Source organism: Loxodonta africana, chromosome 4 (genome assembly GCF_030014295.1).
Source record: "Loxodonta africana isolate mLoxAfr1 chromosome 4, mLoxAfr1.hap2, whole genome shotgun sequence".
Lineage (NCBI taxonomy): Eukaryota > Metazoa > Chordata > Mammalia > Proboscidea > Elephantidae > Loxodonta > Loxodonta africana.
The window spans coordinates 106,373,172-106,395,460 of NC_087345.1; the positions used below are offsets into that span (position 1 = coordinate 106,373,172).

At 39.3% G+C, this 22,289-nt stretch overlaps 1 protein-coding gene and 1 long non-coding RNA gene across 2 annotated transcripts in view; one reads left to right on the forward strand and one right to left on the reverse strand.

Annotated features, from left to right (window-relative positions):
* FGD4 (FYVE, RhoGEF and PH domain containing 4) overlaps positions 1-283 on the reverse strand; it is a 158,564-nt gene extending 158,281 nt beyond the window's left edge. The window contains exon 1 of the mRNA XM_023555245.2: positions 90-283. Within this exon, the coding sequence (XP_023411013.1) occupies positions 90-99 (10 nt within the window). The 5' untranslated portion in view covers positions 100-283. The remainder of the gene's footprint in view (positions 1-89) is intronic.
* The window catches only part of LOC135231216 (uncharacterized), a 32,463-nt gene continuing 10,374 nt past the window's right edge, over positions 201-22,289 (forward strand). The window contains exons 1-2 of the long non-coding RNA XR_010321871.1: positions 201-4,696; positions 19,130-19,220. This is a non-coding gene — a long non-coding RNA (uncharacterized LOC135231216). The remainder of the gene's footprint in view (positions 4,697-19,129; positions 19,221-22,289) is intronic.

The following is a 22,289-nucleotide window of genomic DNA, read 5'->3' on the forward strand; positions in this document are numbered from 1 at the left end:
CTACTCGCATACTTTGTATACTCTGAAAATTTCAACATTTTAACCCAAGGTATTTCAGAAATGGAAATTGCATAAACAGTAATACTCACAGCCTCCCATAGAGGATTCTTTCCAAACAACATCCAGTGATGCCTTTTATTCTTCTATTAATCATAATTATTTCCTGCTTGTTGAAGAATTATTTGGATCCATGATTTATGGGGAAAATCTACTGGCACTCTGTAGTTAGAAACCAGATACACAAGTATCTTGGGCTCAACACGTTAAAGAACTAACTAATGGGAAGTGCAGAGCTATGTTTTGTAACTCTTCTTAGCAGTGATGAAGCTTCACAGAACTACGCAAGTAATGTATTTCAAAATTCCATAAAGGTATTTCAAAATGTAGTAAGAGAGCTCTAGAAAATATGGGTGGAATGGGAATCATGGTGCCAAATACGCATGATTTCACTGCAGCTAATCTTCAGATTTATAGCTAATCTTTAGATTTATAATGAAAATAGTCTTAAAGAATCTTAGAACTTTTTTGGTGGCCATTAAATTTAAGTTATAAGAAATACCATAAGAAACACTCAATTGTTAAACCATGTGGAAGCTTTCCATATCTCCAAAAGCAATGCTGTTGCTGTTGTTAGGTACCGTGCATGCAATCTGACTCATAGTGACCCTATGTACAACAGAACAAAACACTGCCCAGTCCTGTATCATCCTCACAATCATTGCTGTGTTTTAGCTCATTGTTGCAGCCACTGTATTAATCCATCTTATCAAGGGTCTTCCTCTTTTTCCCTAACCCTCTACTTTACCAAGCATGATGGCCTTCTCCAAGGGCTGGTCCCTCCTGATAACATGTTCAAAGTACGTGAGATGAATTCTCACCATCCTTGCTTCGAGGGAGCACTCTTGGCTGTACTTCTTCCAAGACAAACTTGTTTATTCTTCTGGCAGTCCATGGTATATTCAATATTCTTTGCCAACACCATAATTCAAAGGCATCAATTCTTCTTTGGTCTTCCTTATTCATTGTCCAGCTCTCATATGCATATGAGGCTACTGAAAATATCATGGCTTGGGTCTGGCATACCTTTGTCCTCAAAGTTACATCTTTGCTTTTCAGAACTTTAAAGAGAGCTAAACAAATGGAAAAAAAAAAAAAAAACAACCCACAAACCCACCGCCATCAAGTCAATTCCAACTCACAGTGACCCTATGGGACAGAGTAGAATTATCCCATAGGGTTTCTGGGGAGCAGCTGGTGGATCTGAACTGACGACCTGTTAGTTTCAGCTAAGCTCTTAACCACTGTGCCACCAGGGCTCCAAAAGAGGTCTAGGGCCCTCCATTTTCTTCTCAGTAATCCCTAGTAACTTCTTCATAAAACATAACAGGATTTTAAAAAAAGGGCAACACTGAGCAAGACTGTTAGGTTAGAATAGATATAGCCATATTATAAGTTATATTAGGGAGACAAGTTATCTATATACATACTTCAGGCCTTCTGTTAGATTTTCCAGTGCAATTTCCAAGGCATCATCCTTCTAAACAGTTAGCTCTATCTTAAATGTGTTATCATCCAGTATAATACTTTATCATAAGGTAGTAATTTTGTTAGTTATTAACTCATCAATAGCTGGATCATGCGATATCATGGCTCATGTCAGATAGATTTTGGTTGAAAGCAGGGAATACCAGAAAGATGTTTACTTGGTCTTATTGACTATGCAAGGCATTCAGCTGTGTGGATCATAACAAATTATGGATAACACTGCGAAGAATGGGAATTCCAGGACACTTAATTGTGCTCATGTGGAACCTGTACATAGACCAAGAGGCAGTCATTTGAATGTATCAAGGGAATACTGCGTGGTTTAAAGGCAGGAAAGGTGTATATCAGGGTTGTATCCTTTCGCCGTACTTATTCAATCTGTATGCTAAGCAAATAATCTGAGACGCTGGACTATGTGAAGAAGAATGTTGCATCAGGACCAGAGGAAGACTCATCAACAAACTGCAACATGCAGATGAAGCAGCCTTACTTGCTGAAAGTGAAGAGGACTCGAAGCACTTACTGAAGATGATCAGAGACTACAGCCTTCAGTATGGATTATACCTTAACATAAACAAAAAAACCTCACAGCTGGACCTATAAGCAACATCATAATAAACGGAGAAAATATTGAAGTTGTTGAGGATTTCATTTTACTTGGATCTACAATCAACACCCACGGTAGCAGCAGTCAGGAAATCAAATGACATTGCATTGGGCAAATCTGCTACAAATGATCTCTTTGAAGTGTTGAAAAGCAAAGATGTCTCTTAGAGGATTAAGGTGCACCTCAATCAAGACACAGACTGCCAGAAGAATGAACACATCTGTCTGGGAAGACGTACAGCCAGAATGCTCCTTAGAAGCCAGGACAGTGAGACTTCATCTCACGTACTTTGGACTCCAGTCCCTGGAGAAGGACATCATGCTTGGTAAAGTAGAGAGTCAGCCATAAAGAGGAAGATCCTCAAGGAGATGGATTGACACAGTGGCTGTAGCAATGGCTCAAGCATAACAATGACTGTGAAGATGGTGCAGGACCAGGCAGTATTTTGTTCTGTTGTACACAGGGTCGCTATGAGTCGGAACCAGTTTGAAGGCACCCAACAACAACATTAACTCACCTGCAACAATCCCTTGCTCTCAATGAATGTTACTACTGTAAACTTTAAAAGCTGATCTCTATGAAGAAAAATTAACAGTAATGAGATATGACACATAAATAGAATGTGGCGTTGTCCTATGTTCACCAATCTAAGCTATCATCCCCATTCAGGTCAGCTGAGGACTGGGGCTGTCCTCTGCAGAGGCAGAGCAGGCTTTGTACAGGAAGTGTTGGTGTACGTCCTCAGGCATGGGTGACAAAGTTGGGTGAGGTTGTCAGCACTTTTGGTTCCCTCTCTCTAGCTCAGAGGCGTACAGCAGGAAATTTCAGCTGACCACATGCCAGTGACCTTTTGGTTAGAACTGGAACTGTCCCATTTTACTCCAGTGTACCAGAGTCAGAAGGATCCTAGTGAGTATGTAGGCCCTGGTTGTGGACATCTTTTTCAATGTTTTAGCCTGGTAAGTAAAGTAAGAAAAAAAACTTATGTGGAATATCATCTGATGATTTCACATTGTATATTATAGGTTTCTATATATCTTTACAAATGACTAAACCTTTTCATTGTTCATTCTGATATATTCAGATATTTTATGGATATCGCTGTAGAGACAAAGTACAGGGATTATCTGCACTGAAATAAAAGCTCTCATAAATGTGTACTATTTTTCTGAGTTCACAGTTTATATCTTGGTCTATTAGATTCAATAAAAATGGATTTATCCCTCTTGGGTGTACATCAAGTAATGTTTATCAGTTTAGTCATATGCACGTACACACACACATCTAGTTAAAGTTCGGGACGGCTTTGGAAACTACAATTTCAAACAGTTTGTCATAAAAGTAAGATTAGTACCACAGAAAAAAATACAACTATGTAGTTAAAAGCAAAGCATCATAAACAGAGTTTTTAAAAAAGCTATTTATTTTGCTTATAACACCACCATCATTCTATTCTAAAGATCCCTAGTGGTGCAGTGGTTAAGCATTCAGCCGCTAACCAGAAGGTCAGCACTTCAAACCCACCAGCCACTCTGCAGGAGAAAGACATGGCAGTCTTCTTCCATAAGATTTCTGTAGCCTTGGAAACCCAATGGGGCAGTTCTACTCAGTACTATAGGGTTTCTGTGAGTCGGGATTGACTCAACAGCAAAGGGTTTTAATGGGTTATCATTCTATTTTGTCTTAATAAAGTTAATATCATTATTAATAATTACAATTATGTACTTACTATGCACCCTCTGCATAACAACGCTAACAAGAAGGTGTTATTAGTCCCATTTCATAAATGGTGAAACTGAGACATGGAGCTAAGAAACTCTCCCACATAATAAACAACAGAGCTGAAATTCAAACCCTGGACTAATTAACTTTACTCACATGAAAAAGTATCTGCTTATCCTCCCCGAAGTTTTGTCAAATTACTAACCTAGGGTACAATAACGAGACTTTCATCTTATGACTGAGTTTTCTTGTGTTCCCTCTACCCCCAAAATTAAAATCTAAAACATTTTGTACTTGGTAAAGTAAACTTCCTCTTTTTACTCACGTGGTTCCTTTCATAACTGAATTTCTAAAAACTCTGTATTTAATTTACTTGTTAGCAAATAGTTTTACACATAAACCATTTGTACTCCAGAATAATGGATTTTTTTTATAGTCCACCCCCAGCAACAGTCTTTTTATCTTACTTGGCTTATTGGCTGTAAGACAGAATGAGAAGAGTAAATTTGTCACTTCCTCAAGGTCATTTTGAGCCAGAAATAGGATTCTAGTCTGAATGGTCTAAAGTCTGGTCACAAAACCACGCTTCCTCTTCAAAACGGTAAGCCACTGAGAAACAGAAGATAACAAAAAGTGTGGGATATTTAAAAACCTTTCATGCTGATTTCCCTTTTCCCTATCTGTCCATCTCTATATTCTGTATTAGATTATGGAAAAAACTACAGCTGTCTTGGCATAGAAGGAAATAAACCTTATTCTTATTTCAAACATGAAGTAAAATATGGGATGCAGCCTCAAAAGTCATTTAATACTTTTTAAAATGTAAGTACATTTCTTCTATTTAATTTTACTGCTACAATTATCTTTTGACTTAATTTAAGATGGTTCACTAAGAAACATATAGCTATCAACACGTTACAACAGTCTTTTTAACTTTTTGTTTTGAAATAATTATAGATTTGCAGGAAATTACAAAACTAGTACTGAGAGATCCAGTGCACCCTTTGCCCAGTTTCCCCAATGACTGTATCTTAAAAACTACAGCATAATTTCAAAGCCTCCACAGGTGGTACAAATGGTTAATGCTTTCAGCTGCTAACCAAAAGGTTGGCAGTTTGAGTGTACCCAGAAGTACCTCAGGAGAAAGGCCTGGCAATCTGCTTCTGAAAAATCAGCTATTGAAAATCCTATGGAACACAGCTCTACTCTGACACACATGGGATCGCCATAAGTCAGAAGTGACTTTGTGGCAACTGGTTATAATATCAAAACCAGAACATTAACATTGGTACAATGTATGCGTACAGCTCTATGCCATTTTATCACTTGTATATATTTGTATAACCACCCCCACAATCCAGATACAGTACGATTCCTTCACCACAAAGAGCTCCCTCATTCTACCCCTTTATAGTTATACTTGTCCCTCTTCTCCCCACCAACTGTAACCTGGCAACCACTAATATGTTCTCCAATGCTATAATTTTGTCAATTACTGGATATTATATAAATGGATTCATACAGTCTGTGACCTTTTGAGACTGGCTTTTTTTCACTCAGCATAGTGCCCTTGAGATTCATTAAAGTTCTTGCATGTATCAATAGTTTTTTCCTTTTTATCACTGTAATTCCATAGTATAGAAGAACCACAGGCCATTTAGTCATTCATGTATTAAAAAACATTTTGGCTGTTTTATGTTTTGGGCTATCTGAAATAAAGCTGTTATGAACATCTATGTACAGGTTTTCATGTGGACCCAAGTTTTCATTTCTCTGGGATAAATGCACAGAAGAGTGATTGCTAGGTCGTATAATAAATGTCCGTATGTGCTTATCTTCACTTGGCATCACTATATCCTCTTTGATGAAATGTCTTTTGCCCATTTTCTAATTAGAATCTTTACTGTTGTGTTTTGAGAGTTCTTTAAATATTCTAGAGAGTCTTTTGTTAAATACGTGGTTTCCAAATATATTTTCCCAGTCTCTAGCTTGTCTTTCATCCTGATAACGGTTTTTGCAAAGTGGAAGTTTCCGTTTTGATGAAGTTCAATGTATCATTTTTTTTCCTTTGTGGATGATGCTTTTGGTGTCATAGGAACTCTTCACCAAGCCCTAGACACTGGAGATTTTTTCCCTACATTTTCTTCTAAAAGTTTTGTAGTTTTATGTTGTACAATTAAATCAGTGATACATTCTGAGTTAACTTTTATGTAAAGTATGAGGTTTAGGTCAAGGTTTGCTTTTTTGCCCATGGATATCATATTGCTCTAGGACCATTTGTTGAAAAGACAATCGTTCCTCCATTGAATTTGCTTTTGCACTTTTGTCAAAAATCAGTTGGCTGTACTTGTGTGCGTGTGAGTCTGCTATTTCTGGGCTTACTGTTTTGTTTCACTGATCTATGTGTCTATTCCTCTGCCAATACCACACAATTTTGATTACTGTAGCTATATAATAAATCCTAAAATTGGGTAGAGCAATTCCTTTTACTTCATTCTTCTTTTTCAAAATTACCGTAACTACTCTAGTATCTTTGCCTTCCTATAATGTTTTAGAAAAATCTTGTCTACACCTACAAAAATCTTGCTGGAATATCAATAAAAATTGTTAATCAATTCATTAATTTGGCAAATCTGCACAAAAGACCTCTTTAATGTGTTGAAAAGCACAGATGTCACTTTTAGGACTAAGGTGTACCTGATCCAAGCCACGGTCTTTTTCATCACCTCATATACATGAGAAAGCTTGACAATAAAAAAGGAAGAGAAAAGAAGAACTGATGCATTTGAACTGTGGTGTTGACAAAAAAATATTGAACATGCTGTGGACTGCCAGAAGAACAAACAAATCAGTCTTAGAAGAAATACATGAGAATGTTCCTTAGACAAGGGGATGGTGAGACTTCACCTCGCTTCCTTTGGACACGTCACCAGGAAAGACCAATCACTAGAAAAAAGCATTATGTTTGATAAAGTACATAGACAGTGAAGACAAGGGAAACCCTCAATGAGATGTACTGACACAGTAGCCACAACAACAGACTCAAACATACCAACGATCATGAAGATGGCATAGGACCAGGCAATGTTCTCTTCTGTTATACACGAGGTTGCTATGAGCTGGAGCCAACTCAAAAGCAACTAACGACAACAATAACAATAAGTCAGTTACTAGGTTGAGAGTCTCCCAATTCATGAACACAATATGCCTCTCCATTTATTAAGATCTTCTTTGATCTCTTTCATCAGCATTTTATAGTTTTCATAGGCAGATGTTACCAATAGAAAGGGATGGTTCAAACAAACCGAAAGAATGATTTTGGTTAACTAAAGTAAAAAATCAAGACTAACACTCACACAAATGTATTCATTTGGGGCAAATAAGCAGATGATGCTGAAAGACAGGCTTTACTCAATTTATTAAGAAATTAAACAGGGCACCATAGAGAATTTCTACCATTAAAATAGTAATCAGAGCAGACAGAAGTATAAAGGACAGAGTGAGTGTCCTTCCATTACATGCAGCACTGTTTCTGTTTTTTCCTTTCCTGGATTACTACATTTATTCTGTATCTCAAAACTGTGCATTAAAATGTGTAATAATTATACAAATGGATCATTCCAAAATAAAACCAAAAAACCAAACCCACTGCCGTAGAGTTGATTTCGACTCACAGTGACCCCACAGGGTTTCCAAGGCTGTAAACCTCTACAGAAGCAGACTGTCACATCCTTCTCCCAAGTAACCACTGGTAGTTTTGAACCACCAACCTTTTGGTTAGCAGCCAATTGCAAAATAAGGGGTCTAAATTATATAATTTCTAAGGTCCCTTTCAACTCCTAAGTCAAATCTTTATGAATTATATTTTTAAGAATAAGTGGTAGAAAATAATGACTTCATTAATTTTAGATTAGATATTTATTATTTATTAAGAGAAACAGAAATAGAAAAAATAATTCTGTTGACCAGCCAATGTATGTAATTATTTGGACGATTTACTAAAGCTATATAGAAAATAAAATCTATGAGAAAATTTTTAGGGTATAAAATTTTATTTAGTCCAGAAATGAGAGTTCTGTGAAAACACCTGAAAGGTAATCTCTACCCAAGAGAAATAAAGGATAATTTTTTAATTAGATACAAGAATAAATTCTTAACAATAGGAGTTTTACAACAGTGAGAACACAGTGGATTGTACAAGCCCTGAGGTAAGTAAGGTCCTATTAATGATGATTTTTTGTGACAGCAAAAGAGCATCAAAATAACTCAGAGACCCCCTAACATTCTATAAGTGTGTAATCCGAGCCTTCAGAGAACCATGTATAGCCTTCAAATCTGACTGTGAAAAAAGAACGTGAAGCCTGGAAGCTAAGAAACAAGTAACTGTGACCGTATCTTGCTCAATTCCCCTGTGCGTCTGTCAGTTTGTCAAACTGTGGGGGTTTGTGTGTTGCTGTGATGTTGGAAGCTATGCCACCGGTATTCAAATACCAGCAGGGTCACCCATGGTGGACAGGTTTCAGCTGAACTTCCAGACTAAGACAGACTAGGAAGAAGGTCCCAGCGGTCTACTTCTGAAAACCATTAGCCAGTGAAAACCTAATTAACAGCAGTGTAACACTGTCTGATATAGTGCCAGAAGATGAGCCCATCAGGTTGGAAGGCACTCAAAATACAACTGGGGAAGAGCTGCCTCCTCAAAGTAGAGTTGACCTTAATGATGTGAATGGAGTCAAGCTTTTGGGACCTTGATTTGCAGACGGGTCACGACTCAAAATGAGAAGAAACACCTGCAAACATCCATTAGTAATTGGAACCTGGAATGTAAGAAGTACGAATCTATGAAAACTGGAAATCATCAAAAATGAAACATAACACATAAAGATCAATATCCTAGGCATTAAAAAATTAGCAAGATGAAATAAGACTGGTATTGGTCATTCTGAATTGGATAATCATATGATCTACTATACTGGGAATGGCAATTTGAACAGGAATGGCAATGTATTCATCATCAAAAAGAACATTTCAAGATCTATCCCGAAGTATTAAGCAGTGCAGGAAGCATCAAAAGAAGCTGGAAGGGATACAAAAAGTTACTACACCAAAAAGAACTGGTCGGCGTTCAACCATTTCAGGAGGTAATATGATCAGGAACGGACGGTACTGAAGGAAGAAGTCCAAGTTGCCTGAAAAAAAGCATCGGTAAAAAACAAGGCTTCAGGAATTGACGGAATACCAATTGAGATTTTCAACAAATGGATGCAGCTTTGGAAGTGCTCACTTGTCTATGTCAAGAAATTGGGAAGACAGCTACCTGGCCAAATGACTAGAAGAGATCCATATTTATGCCTATTCCCAAGAAAGGTGACCCAATCAAACGTGGAAATTATCGAACAGTATCATTAACATTACAGACAAGTAAAATTTTGCTGAAGACCATTCAAAAGCAGCTGCAGCAATATATTGACAGGGAACTGCCAGAAATTCAACCTGGATTTAGAAGAGGACATGAAACCAGGGATATCATTGCTGATGTCAGATGGATCCTGGCTGAAAGCAGAAAATACCAGAAAGATGTTTACCTGTGTTTTATTGACTATGCAAAGGAATTCAACTGTGTGGATCTTAACGAATTATAGATAATACTGCAGAGAAAGGAATTCCGAAACACTTAATTGTGCTGATGAGAAATCCGTACATGGATCAAGAGACAGTCGTTCAAACAGAACAAGGGGATACTGCATAGTTTAAAGTCAGAAAAGGTGTATATCAGGGTTGTATCTTTTCACCATACCTATTCAATCTGCATGCTGAGCAAATAATCCAAGAAGCTGGATTATATGAAGAAGAAAGGGGCATCAGGATTGGAGGAAGACTCATTAACAACCTGCATTACGCAGATGACACAACCTTGCTTGCTGAAAGCGAAGAGGACTTGAAGCACTTATTGATGGAGATCAAAGACCACAGCCTTCAGTATGGATTACACCTCAACATAAAGAAAACAAAATCCTCATAACTGGACCAATAAGCAACATCATGACAAACAGAGAAAGGATTGAGCTTGTCAAGGATTTACTTGGATCCACAATCAACACTCATGGAAGCAGCAGTCAGAAATTAAAAGACGCGTTGCATTGGATAAATCTGCTGCAAAAGACTTCTTTAAAGTATTGAAAAGCAAAGATGTCACCTTGAAGACTAAAGTGCACCTGACCCAAGCCATGGTGTTTTCAATTGCCTCATGTGCACACAAAAGCTAGATGATGAATAAGGAAGACAGAAGAAGAATCGATGCCTTTGAATTGTGGTGTTGGTAAAGAATATTGAATATACCACAGACTGCCAAAAGAATGAACAAATCTGTCTTGAAGAAGTACAGCCAGAATGCTCCTTAGAAGTAAGGACGGCGAGACTACGTCTCATATACTTTGGACATGTTATCAGGAGAGATCAATCCCTAGAGAAGGACATCATGCTTGGTAAAGTAGAGGGTAAAGCAAAGAAGAGGAAGACCCTCAATGAGACAGATTCACACAGTGGCCGCGACAATGGGCTAAAGCATAGCAACAATTATGAGGATGCGGCCGGACTGGACAGTATTTCATTTTGTTGTGCACAGGGTTGCTATGAGTTGGAACCGACTCGAGAGCACCTAACAACAACGATATGTCTTATTCTCTTCTGTGCCTCCTAGAATATTTTATTAGCTCACACATAATTGTTTGATGAGCTAATGAATGACAAGTACATCTCAAAGTAAATACAATTATAATTTCTGGAGAAATGGAAAAGATAATTTCTGAAAACCAATAGTATGGACATCATTTTTTAAACTGTTGGTAATGATATCACACTAAGTTCAGTAGTATGAAGAAGTTAGAAGAATTTCTTCATACAGAATCATATACACACGTATATCATATGCACATGTATCATAATCATGATCATGTCTCAGCCACACAATCCTTAACCTCACTCCTACATGTCCCTCCACTAGACTTTGCAGGGAATGAGGAGGACAGAAAGACAAGCACAAATGGAAAAGCCAAGGAAATAGAGGGGAAAAAGGACGAAGGACATCATCTGTCATACTTGAGAACGACTCAAATATAAGGGAATAAAACTAAAAACAAGTAAGGGAATCTACTGTTGCCCTTTCTTGCTGCAAACATTTTATAAACAATCAAAATGAAGAAAATACATTCAACTTATTTCAATACTTAGCAACAACTCATCGGTGCTATCAAGATAATGTATAACCAAACCCAAAAGTACAATAAATCAAAAGTATAATAAGCTAAAAAAAAACTAAAGGTAAAGCTCGAAGATTTAATACTGATTTGATTCTATGAACTGGAAAGCTACAAGATGAATTTAATCTTTGTGAATCAAGATCCCAATACAGCATTGATTTTTTTTTTTTTTCTTTTTAAATAGAATTCCAAATTGGATAGGGAGAAATTCACTAACCTAAGTGCTTAACAAATTCAGGAAGCCATTTTCTAGCCTGTTATTAGCTAACCTAATAGATGATTCCGGTGAATGAGTAAAAGCAGAGGCAATTTCTGCTGCCATCTGTTTTGTCTTATCCTATCAATCTGGAAACAGCTGCAAACAAAGTTCCAAATGATAGAAAAAGCCTTGGGATTCTTTCATTCCATTATTCACCCTCTGACTTCACCACAATCATTTCTACAACGCATCCAGATTCTGCCTTTCATTGTTACAGCTCTTAAACAGCATTTTGTCCCTATTTTGAGAAGGTAAGTTTGTGGAAGGGGACTATGTCTACACCATATTTGATAGCATGTAAAGCAATCGCCACTAAAAATAAGCAGTTCACTGTTAAAACCAAATAATAAATGCATTCTCACTTCCTTGTCACACACAAGTCTTGACACAAGCAAAGGTGTGGGAAAGTATTATTCTGTTGATGAGAATTTTAAAACTCTACAAAAAAGGACTTCTGTCCATTTGTGGAATATAACATTTAAAATTTCCATAAACATAGATACCAAAAGAGGTGCTTATATGTTAAGGTTTTCTTTTAACCTCCATTATATCTTGAAAACATTCTTCGAGTAACAATTACTTTTTACCAACACATAACCTACCCTCCAGCCTACACTGCCTTTTCAGCACTGCTGAAAACAAATTGACAAATTATAGTGGATTTACGATAGCTGCAAATTCTTTGTCATTACCCCACCAAGAGACGGGGTCTATTTCTCTACCTCCCTGAAACTAGGCTGGGCTCTGAATGCTTTATCTAACAAAAATGGCAGAAGTGAAGCTGGGTCAGTTCTGGACAGTGCCATGTTGTAGGAAGGTTCAAGCAGCTATATGAAAAGGCCTACATGAAGCAGAATCAAGTCCCCAGCCGACAAGTTCAGCTTAAATCCCAGCCAAAAGTCTATACCAACTTGGCAGTCATGTAAGTGATCTGTCTTGGAAACATATTCTACAGCCCAAATAAAACTTCCCCAGCTGACATCCCACAGAGCAGAGGTAAACTCTCAACCAATCCCTGCAAAATTATTAAATCATGTGAAAGAAAATAATCATTGTTTTAAGCCACTAAATTTGGGGGAGGTTAGTTATGCACTAAGGAGCCCTGGTGACACAATAGTTGAGTGCTCGGCTGCTAACTAAAAAGGTCGATGGTTCAAATCCACCAGCTACCCTATGGGGCAGCAGTTCTACTCTGTCCTGTGGGGTCACAATGACTTGGAATCAACTCAATAGCAATGGGTTTGGTTTCGGTTTTCCGAATAGTAAAAGCCTAGATTGCTCTGAAGAGACTGCTAGTAGAATTGTGGACTTCAAAGACAATTCTGGTGAGGGCTCAGCAGTGACATCAATAGATTTGGGGTCACCCAGTATGGTAACTCATGATGTCACCCCCTCAACCCCATGGCAGGTGAGGCTGGCTGGCGACCCTCCTCGGAGTGGGCAGAGCAGCCTGTACTCACTCCCATATAAGGCTGGGGACCACTCTGTTCAGCCCTGCCCCTTCCGGCTCCGCTCCCCGCGACTCCCGGAAGCTACTCCCCTCACCCACTGGCCAAAGCAGAGACCCTCCTCTCCAACCAAAGATGTGTGCTGTGGCCTGGCTGCCCATACCCTAACTGGTAGGTGACTGGGTGGGGTGTAGTGACTAGTTACTATACCTGGTGACATCAACCCTAGTGACTGATGGGTGACCGGAGGGGGACAAGTTACTACACTGGGTGACTGGTGACACCAACCCTAGTGACACCACTGCCTTGGTGGTCCCTCCTCTGGTGGCACGAGCCCACCTGTCACCGTGAGGGCGAACCCTAGGGTCATTGTGGTGTCAATCCCTCTGACACTGTCGGGGGTGCGGTACAGACCTTGCGCACCCCCCTAGGGATGCCACTGGGCTCAGCAGGAAGTGAGGAGAGCTAGAAAAAAAAGTCTCTATCATCTTAAAGAATAATACAGTACTAGCAACAACAGAATATTGCTAGAAATGTAGACGTTAAACGTGCTTCTAGCAAGGCTTTAAAAGAAAATGATGAATACGTGATTGGACAATGGAGGAAGGGGGATGGTTTTTATGCAGTGGCAAAGCATCTGTCTGAATTATGCTCAAATGTTTGGTAGAATGTAGAGCTTGTAAGTGATGAACTTGGATATCTGGCTGATGAGATTTCTAAGTGACGTTTAAAATGGGCTGCATGGTTTCCACTTGCTACTTACAGTGGAATGTGAGAGGAAAGAGATGGACTTAAAAATGACCTGCGCAAACTGAAAACAGAACTTAAAAGATTTGGAAAATTCTGTCTTACAAACTAAGGACACACATCCTAGAATGTTCACCAAGGACATGGCTATACAATCTTTTGTTAAAGAGATTAAGCCTGTGACTGATGGATCTAACCAACTATCACAGCAGAAAACTCATCAGCTTAGAATGAAGGGAACAGAGAAAGAATGAAAGGAAAGAACACTGCCTGCCTCTTGGAATTCTACAGCACGAAACAGGCCAAAGGAGCTGCATCTGTTGTCTTCCAAAAAAAGAAAAGGACCATCCCTGGAGTAGCTCAGAAATCAGCAGAGCTGCTGGAAGGAGCATGGGGGGCAGAGCTACCTGGTTCTCAAAAGGTGGGGCCATGACCCCTGGAGTTTCAAAGGGTAGGGCCACAGTCTCATGGATCTCAAAGTGTAGGGCCATAGCCTCCTAGGTTTCAAAGAGTCAGATTTTTGTCAACTCGGTTCTGGAGCGCAGGGCTGCCGTTGAGGTGTGCCAGATGGATGGGGCTGCCACCCAAAGCAGAGAGGGTAGGGCTGCCATGCCCAAAGGCAGAATAGGGCCTGCCAGGCCAAGGGATTGGGGTCACCACTAAGATGAACTAGGAGAATGGTGCTGCCCAAAGCCAAGGGAACAGAGTTGCCATTCCATGGGCTTGGAAGATGGAGCTGAAGCCCAGGGCCAAGGGGCATCCCCCTAGAATCCAAACAGCATGGACAACATCCAGAGTTTGGAGGGCAAGGCCATTGCCTAGATGATCTTAGAGAACACAGGATTATTTTCAAGTCTTGAGAGCTAATGCAAATTGTTCTGCTGGGTTTTGAACTTGCTTGATGCCTGTTATCCCTTCGTTACCTCCAATTTCTCCCATTGTAATGGAAATGTCTACCTTGTGCCTGTTCCATCCTTGTACTTTGGAAACAGATAACTTGTAATCTAGACTTCATAGGTTCACAGATGAAGAGGAATTTTGCTCCAGGACAGAACATGCCTAAAGCTTCACCCGTATTTGATTTAGATGATTCAGAAGATAAGATTTTAGATTTGGAGTGGATTTAAGACTTTTGGAATGATGCGATAGGGTGAATGTGTTTTATATGTGGCAAGGTAATGAATTTTGGGGGGCCAAAGGGTAGAATGTTATGGGTTGGATTGTGTACCCCCAAAATATGTGTTTTAAATTCTGACCTCTATGCCTGTGGTTATAATCCCATTTGGGAATGGGTTGTCTTTGTTATGTTAATGAGGCAAGATTAGTGTAGGATGTATCTTGACACAATCTCTTTGAAATATAAAAGAGATTAAACAGCAAGCAGGGGAGAGATGGGAGAAGAGAGATGCCAAGCCACATGAATATTGCTCAGAAACAGATTCTCAAAGAGAAAAGGACCTTCCTTCAGAGCCAGCAGAGACAGAAAGCCTTACCCTAGAGCCAGCACTCTGAATTCCGACTTGCAGTATTTGTTATAGCAGCACTAGATAACTAAGATAGGACCTAATATGCATATTAGAATATGTAACAGCACTATAATTAGCAAATCCATTTCATGCAGTAATAGAGAAGCTAGAAAGGGTATCTAATGAGCTCATGGATCTGACTAAGGAAAATTTCAAGAAGACTGTTGAAAGTTGTCAACTGGCTTGTTTTAGTTGCCTATTATAAAATAAGGGAGTAGCAAAATAAACTAAAAAAAAAAGGAACTGTTCAGTTCCCTTTTAAGCAGAATTTAGAGGAAATTAAGGAAAAAAACAAAGTAGACTTGATTGGTACAAAAATAGAACTATTTCTTATTTTGGTCTCTTAACAAAAGAGGCTCAAAGTAAAAAATGGCCGCAGGGCAAAGATTAAATCCAGTGCTTCCAGTAAAATGTGACTTCAAGGATGTGGTTGTAAAATCCTTTGCAGAGACCTCATGAAGATTTTACAAGATTCCTCAAGACTTCCAGGTAGACCAGTAGTTCTAAAACTTTACATGCATCTGAATCAGCTGGAGGTATGTTAAAACACAAACTGCTGGGATCAACCCTCAGAGTTTCTGATTCAGTAGGTCTGGAGTGGGGTCTAAGCTGTGTAATAAGTTCCCAGGCAATGCTGATGTTGCTGGTACAGCAACAACACTTTAAGCATCACTGAGCTAGTGAGGACAATCTCAACTAGACAGTTGAACTTCTAAAAATTTTAAAGGCACTGTCATACACACCTTGACTTAGAAGCAGCCCAAGTAGAGCAAGACCTGTCTCAGAAATCTGTGGGAAGGATTTTTGTATGATGGCATAAACCCAAAAGAAATCCATGAGGAAACTAACCAGCCTTTCAAGAGAAATATATTAGTGGCAGCAGCAACATCACCTAGACTAAAAATAATACAGTTTGAAATGAAGAGTTCCAGAACCCCAACCTTATTCAGACAGCAAGAGGCTGCAAACATGAGCCATTTCTTGTGAAAAGTAAGATAATTCAGAGGACACAGTCCAGAACCTAAAAGGTGGAGGCAAGAGCCACAGAGAACCACCAGGGAGTAAACAGTCCTAAGCAAGGAACTAACTATTGACAGATACCTAGCTGGATTTTAGAACTGCTGTGGACCAGTAACTTCCATTGCCTCCTTCCTGCCTTTTTTCTGTAACGGTTTTAATGAGATATAAACTTCACATACCATAACCAAACAAACCAAACCAAACATAGTGCCGTTGAGTCAATTCTGACCCATAGCAACCATATAGGACAGAGTAGAACTGCCCCATAGAGTTTCCAAGGAGCGCCTGGCAGATTCAAACTGCCGACCCTTTGGTTAGCAGCCGTAGCACTTAACCACTACGCCACCAGGGTTTCCTCACATACCATACAATTCACTTATTTAATGGTTTTAGTATATCCACAGAGTTATGGAATCATCAACACAGTCAATTTTAGAACACTTTCATTACCTCAGATAGGAACCCCATACTTGTTAGCTATTAATCCTTCCCCAACCCCTGTCTTCACCAGCCCTACACAACCACTGATCTACTTTCCATCTCTATAGATTTACCACTCTGGACATTTCGTATAAGTGGAAGCATACAATATGTGGTCTTTTTTTTATCTAGCTTCTTTGACATACCATAATGTTCTCAGAGGTTATCTATGTTGAAGCATGTATCAGTATACCCACTTCTCACTTATCGACATGGTTAGGTTCCAAAGACTGGATCATTATGTGAAAATTGGCTTTATGCAAAAATGGAGGATGACCACATCAGATCACAAAATGAAGGATGATTACATCATTACATAATGTCCAAATTATATTATTACATACTGCCAAACCACTGAACATCATGGCCCAGCCAAGCTGACACATAACCTCAACCATCACAGCCAGCATTACTCTTGCACTTCAGAATTCATTACTGCCAGACGTGAACTCATTAATGTGCAAAATAGCCAGATTACGAGGCGGTTTAGTGAGAAGTAGGTATAGTTCATCTCTTCGTATTGCTGAATAATAGTTCATTGTATGAATATACTACTTTTTGTTTTTCATCCATTGATGGACATTTGGGTTGTTTCTACCTTTTGGCCATCATGAATAATGCTGCTATGAACATACATGAACAAGTTTTGGGTAGACATACATTTTCATTTCTCTTTGGTATATATACCTAGACAAGAAATTCCTGGGTCATATTTTAAGTACATTTTTAAGCTTTTGAGGAACTACCAGACTGTTTTCCAAAGTGGCTGCACCATTTTACGTTCCTAACAGCAATGTATGAGGGTTCTGATTTCTCCACAGCCCCTACTGTCTTTTTGAATGGGAATGTCTGTTGGAATTTTCCTGTTCCTGCCTCACCATTGAATGTTTGGTATGGAGGGAAAAAAAATTGGTCCTCCCTTTAGGTTACAAGTCTTCAATTTGAGATGAGCTGTATCCAAGGAGCCTCATTTACACCTGGACCTGATTAAGATGATAAAATCCAGAACTTCAAGCTGATGTAGCAATGGAATGAGACTTATGGGAGTCTAAGTGTGGGCTAGTGCATTTTGCATGTGGGAGAGGCCATAATGCTACATTGTGGTAAACTGTTACTTTGGTGATCACCCTCAATGAATCACACTTCCAGTATTCATGTCCTTGTACAGTCTCTTCCCACAATGATACTAGACAGCCTATCACCTGCTTTGACCATTAGACTACCGTAGAAGCGATGCTGTGCCAGTTCTGGGCCTAGCCCCCTTAATTGGTCTGGCAGCATCCATTTCCTCTCTTTTGGAACATTCCTTCTTAGAACCCAGACAGCACTCCACAAGGCAAACCAAGCAGCACCTAGGTTCCACCTAAGCTCCAGTCCAAGCCTCTAGATGACCACAACCATTCCAGCACACCAGCCAACAACACATGAAGCAGAAGAACTTGCCAGGTCAACTCAAAGAAGCATGAGAGATGATAAACTGGCATTTTAAGCTACTAAGTTTTAGGGCACTTTATTATACTACAATAAATACAGGTTCCCCTCTGGTGGTAAATTTAAAACTTCACTTTTCTCTAGTCATGACAGCGTAGTTACCTATGAAGAAATGTAACGTGAAATAAATGTATTTTAATTCTGAAAATTTAGGATCAGGTAGATTAGTTCTTATTTAAACAAATGAAATGTTACCTTCTAAGTCTCGGGAGACTTTTGTTAGAGTCTATCTTAGAGACAGTCTTAGAGCCTAAACCATTAATAATGGCAAAAACTTAAGCATTTCCATTTTCTGTAGAAAACAATAAATGTTCTGGCTTCAGAGCATTTTAGTTTAATAGTAATGTCAGCTCATAGTAACAGCTACTAATGTACTGAGGGCTTACTATGTGCTAGGCTACAAGCAAAATGTTTTACATGCAGTATTTAGTCTATCCTCATACTCAACAAATACTTGTTAAAAGGATCATACTCAAATGATAATCTTGAGGTGCTTGAAGACTTTAAGAACCTTCTGAAGTAGAAAGGTTATTCTTAGTTTTACCATTAAAGTGTTCTTCCCTTTTGGTTTTCTATCTCCAGCTCTTTGCACATGTCATTATAATACTTTGTCTTCTCAAGCCACCCTTTGAAATCTTCAGTTCTTTCACCTCATCATTCCTTTCTTTTGCTTTAGCTGCTCAACCCTCAAGAACAAGTTTCAGAGTCTCCTCTGACATCTATTTAGGTCTTTTCTTTCTTTCCTGACTTTTTAATGACCTCTTACTTTCTTCATGCATGATGTCATTCCACAACTTCTCTGGTCTTCAGTCATTAGTGTTCAATGTATCAAATCTATTCTTGAGATGGTCTCTAAATTCAGGTTGGATATACTCAAGGTTGTACTTTGGCTCTCGTGGACTTGTTCTAATTTTCTTCAGTTTCAACTTGAACTTGCATAGGAGCAATGATAATCTGTTCCACAGTCAGCCCCTGGCGTTGTTCTGACTGATGATACTGAGGTTTTCCATCGTCTCTTTCCACAGATGCAGTTAATCTGATTCCTCTGTATTCCATCTGGTGAAGATATTATACAGTTGCCGTTGTGTACAGTCACCATTGATGTTGGTGAAAAAGGTATTTGCAATGGAGAAGTCATTGGTCTTGCAAAATTCTATCATGCAATCTCCAGCATCATTTCTATCACCAAGGCCATATTTTCCAACTACCGATTCCTTCTTCTTTGCTTCCAACTTTCGCATGCCAATCACCAGTAATTATCAATGTACCCTGATTGCATGTTCGATCAATTTCAGACTGCAGAAGCTGGTAAAAATCTTCAATTTCTTCATCTTTGGCCTTAGTGGTTGGTGAATAAATTTGAATAACAGTCGTATTAACTAGCTTTCCTTGCAGGCGTATGGATATTATCCTATCACTGATAGCATTGTGCTTCAGGACAGATCTTGAAACGTTCTTTTTGAGAATTCAAGTTGTTATTCCTGGCATAGCAGACTATATGATTCTCTGATTCAGAATGACCGATACCAGTCTACTTCAGCTCACTAATGCCTAGGATATCAATTTTTATGCCTTCCATTTCATTTTTAAAAACAATTTTCAATTTTCCTAGATTCATACTTTGTACATTCCACGTTGCGATTATTAATGCATGTTTGCAGCTGGGTTTTTTTTTTTTTTTTCATTTTGAGTCGTACCACATCAGCAAACAAAGGTCCCGAAAGCTTGACTCCAACCCCATCATTAAGGTCCACTCTACTTTGAGGAAGCAACTCTTCCCCAGTCGTCTTTTGAGTCCCTTCCAACCTGGGGGGCTCATGTTCTGGCACCATATCAGGCAATGTCTAATTCTTTTCAGAAGTAGACTGCCAGGTCCTTCTTCCCAGTCTTAGTCTGGAAGCTCAGCTGAAACCTGTCCACCATGGGTGACCCTGCTGCTATCTGAATACTGGTGGCATAGCTTCCTGCATCACAGCACAACACAAGCCCCCACAGTATGGCAAATGGACATGTGAGGGATACACATACTTATGTATATGTAAATATACACATAAGATATATCTTATCTCCCACTTAAAATACATGAAGGCAGATATGACTTTTAACAAATAGGACCTTTCTAGTTGTTCATTTTTCAGAATCACATCTACCTTCACGTATTTTACATGGGAGATAAGATATATTTTATGTGTGTACCTACACTACATAAATATATGTACACCCCACGTCTTTTCATTTGTTAAAAGTGTTGGCTTAAAGAAGTGATAAAAATATAAATCTAAAGTCCACCCAACCCAGTGCTGTCGAGTCGATTCCGACTCATAGCGACCCTATAAGACAGAATAGAACTGCCCCATAGAGTTTCCAAGGAGTGCCTGGCGGATTTGAACTGCCGACCCTTTGGTTAGCAGCCGTAGCACTTAACCACTACGCCACCAGGGTTCCATAAATCTAAAGTATAAAATATAAATCTAAAATTGTCCCCTCATCTTTTTACCTAGCAAAATACTCAGATTAGAATCTGAATCCATTTAATTCTCTTGGTGTAATCACACATCATTAGGCACAGACTGAAAAGAGACTTAACTGAAGGAGAGGGGAGAAGTCAGGGACCCAAATGAGCTTCTCTCTTCCCACTAGGGAAGAGGCAGGTACACAGAACATCAAGAAGGACTGACCAGAGACAGGGATCTCAGCAACAGCTCACACCTCTTGGTCCTCGGTAAGGCGCACCACGGCCCAGACAAATCAATCGGAGGAAAGGCCCTGTGAATCATGTAAATTCACAGAAGAATCAGGAAGTCAGCTGGGGGTAGGCCGACACCAAGCAGCCTGAGGCTAAGAGCCAGGAATATTCAGGGCAAACCCAGAAGGGTTAAGTGACAGGTTTCCTGAAACCTGTTGTTTGGGCAACCCGCAAAGATTTTTAACATCAGTAACTCCAACAGGAATTTATAAGCTCTGCTGTCTCTATGTGGAGACAGCCACTGTGCTTCTGCTTAGCTACTTGAGATGTGAAAAAACTTGAGATGTAAGGGTCCCTTAAATGTCATCCCATCTTTTGGTCCATCCTGCAGATGGCCAAGTTGGCATAGTGGGAACCCAGAGGCTTTCTCTACATCTATAGAAGGGGGATAATGAAAGTTACTCCCTCAGAAGATTGTCATATTAATTCTATTTTTCACATGATAGTGCTTAGAAAAGTTGCAGGCCCACAGTAAACCTCCATTACATCAATATATTTAAAAATCAATTGCCATTAAGTTGATTCCAACTCACGGCAACGCCATCTGTGTAAGAACAGAACTGTGCTCCATGGGGCTTTTAATGGCTGTGCTCATTTGGAAGTAGACTGTTAGGCCCTTCTTCTGAGGTACCTCCAGGTAGACTCAAACCTCTGACCTTTCTATTAGCAGCTGTCTTAGTTATCTGGTGCTGCTATAACAGAAATACCACAAATGGCTTTAACAAACAGAAATTTATTCTCTCATAGTTTAGGAGGCCAGAAGTCTGAATTCAGGGTGCCAGCTCCAGGGGAAGGCTTTCTTTCCCTTTTAGTTCAGGAGGAAGGTCCTTGTCATTTACCTTCCCCTTGTCTAGGAGCTTTTCAGTGCAGGGATGTGAGTACAAAGTATGCACTCCACTCCTGGTACTTCTTTCTTGGTGGTATGAGGTCCCTCTCCTCTCTGCTTGATTCTCTCTTTTATATCTCAAAAGTGATAGACTCAAGATACAACCTAATCTTGTTGATTAGAGTCCTGTTTCATGAACATCATAGAGGTTAGGATTTACAACACATAGGATAACCACATCAGATCACAAAATGGTGCACAACTATACAATACTGGGAGTCATGGCCTAGCCAAGCTGACACACATTTCTGGGGACACAATTCAGTCCATGATAGCAGCCAAGCACATTAACCTTTTGTGCCATCAAGGGACTCCATCAATATATTTAATAAATTTGTTTGACAACAGGTGTATCTGCTCTTAAAAACAATGACTTTTAAGGAAAAAGTTATATAAAGGTATCAACCCATTAGTCTAAATAGAGAACCAAGCAAATCGTAGTACAGCTATACAGTGAAATATTATGCTGCCTTAAAAAACAGAGGATTCTGAAAGATTTGATATGGAAATTTTCTAACATATATAATTAAAAAGGCATGTTGAGAAAAGCATA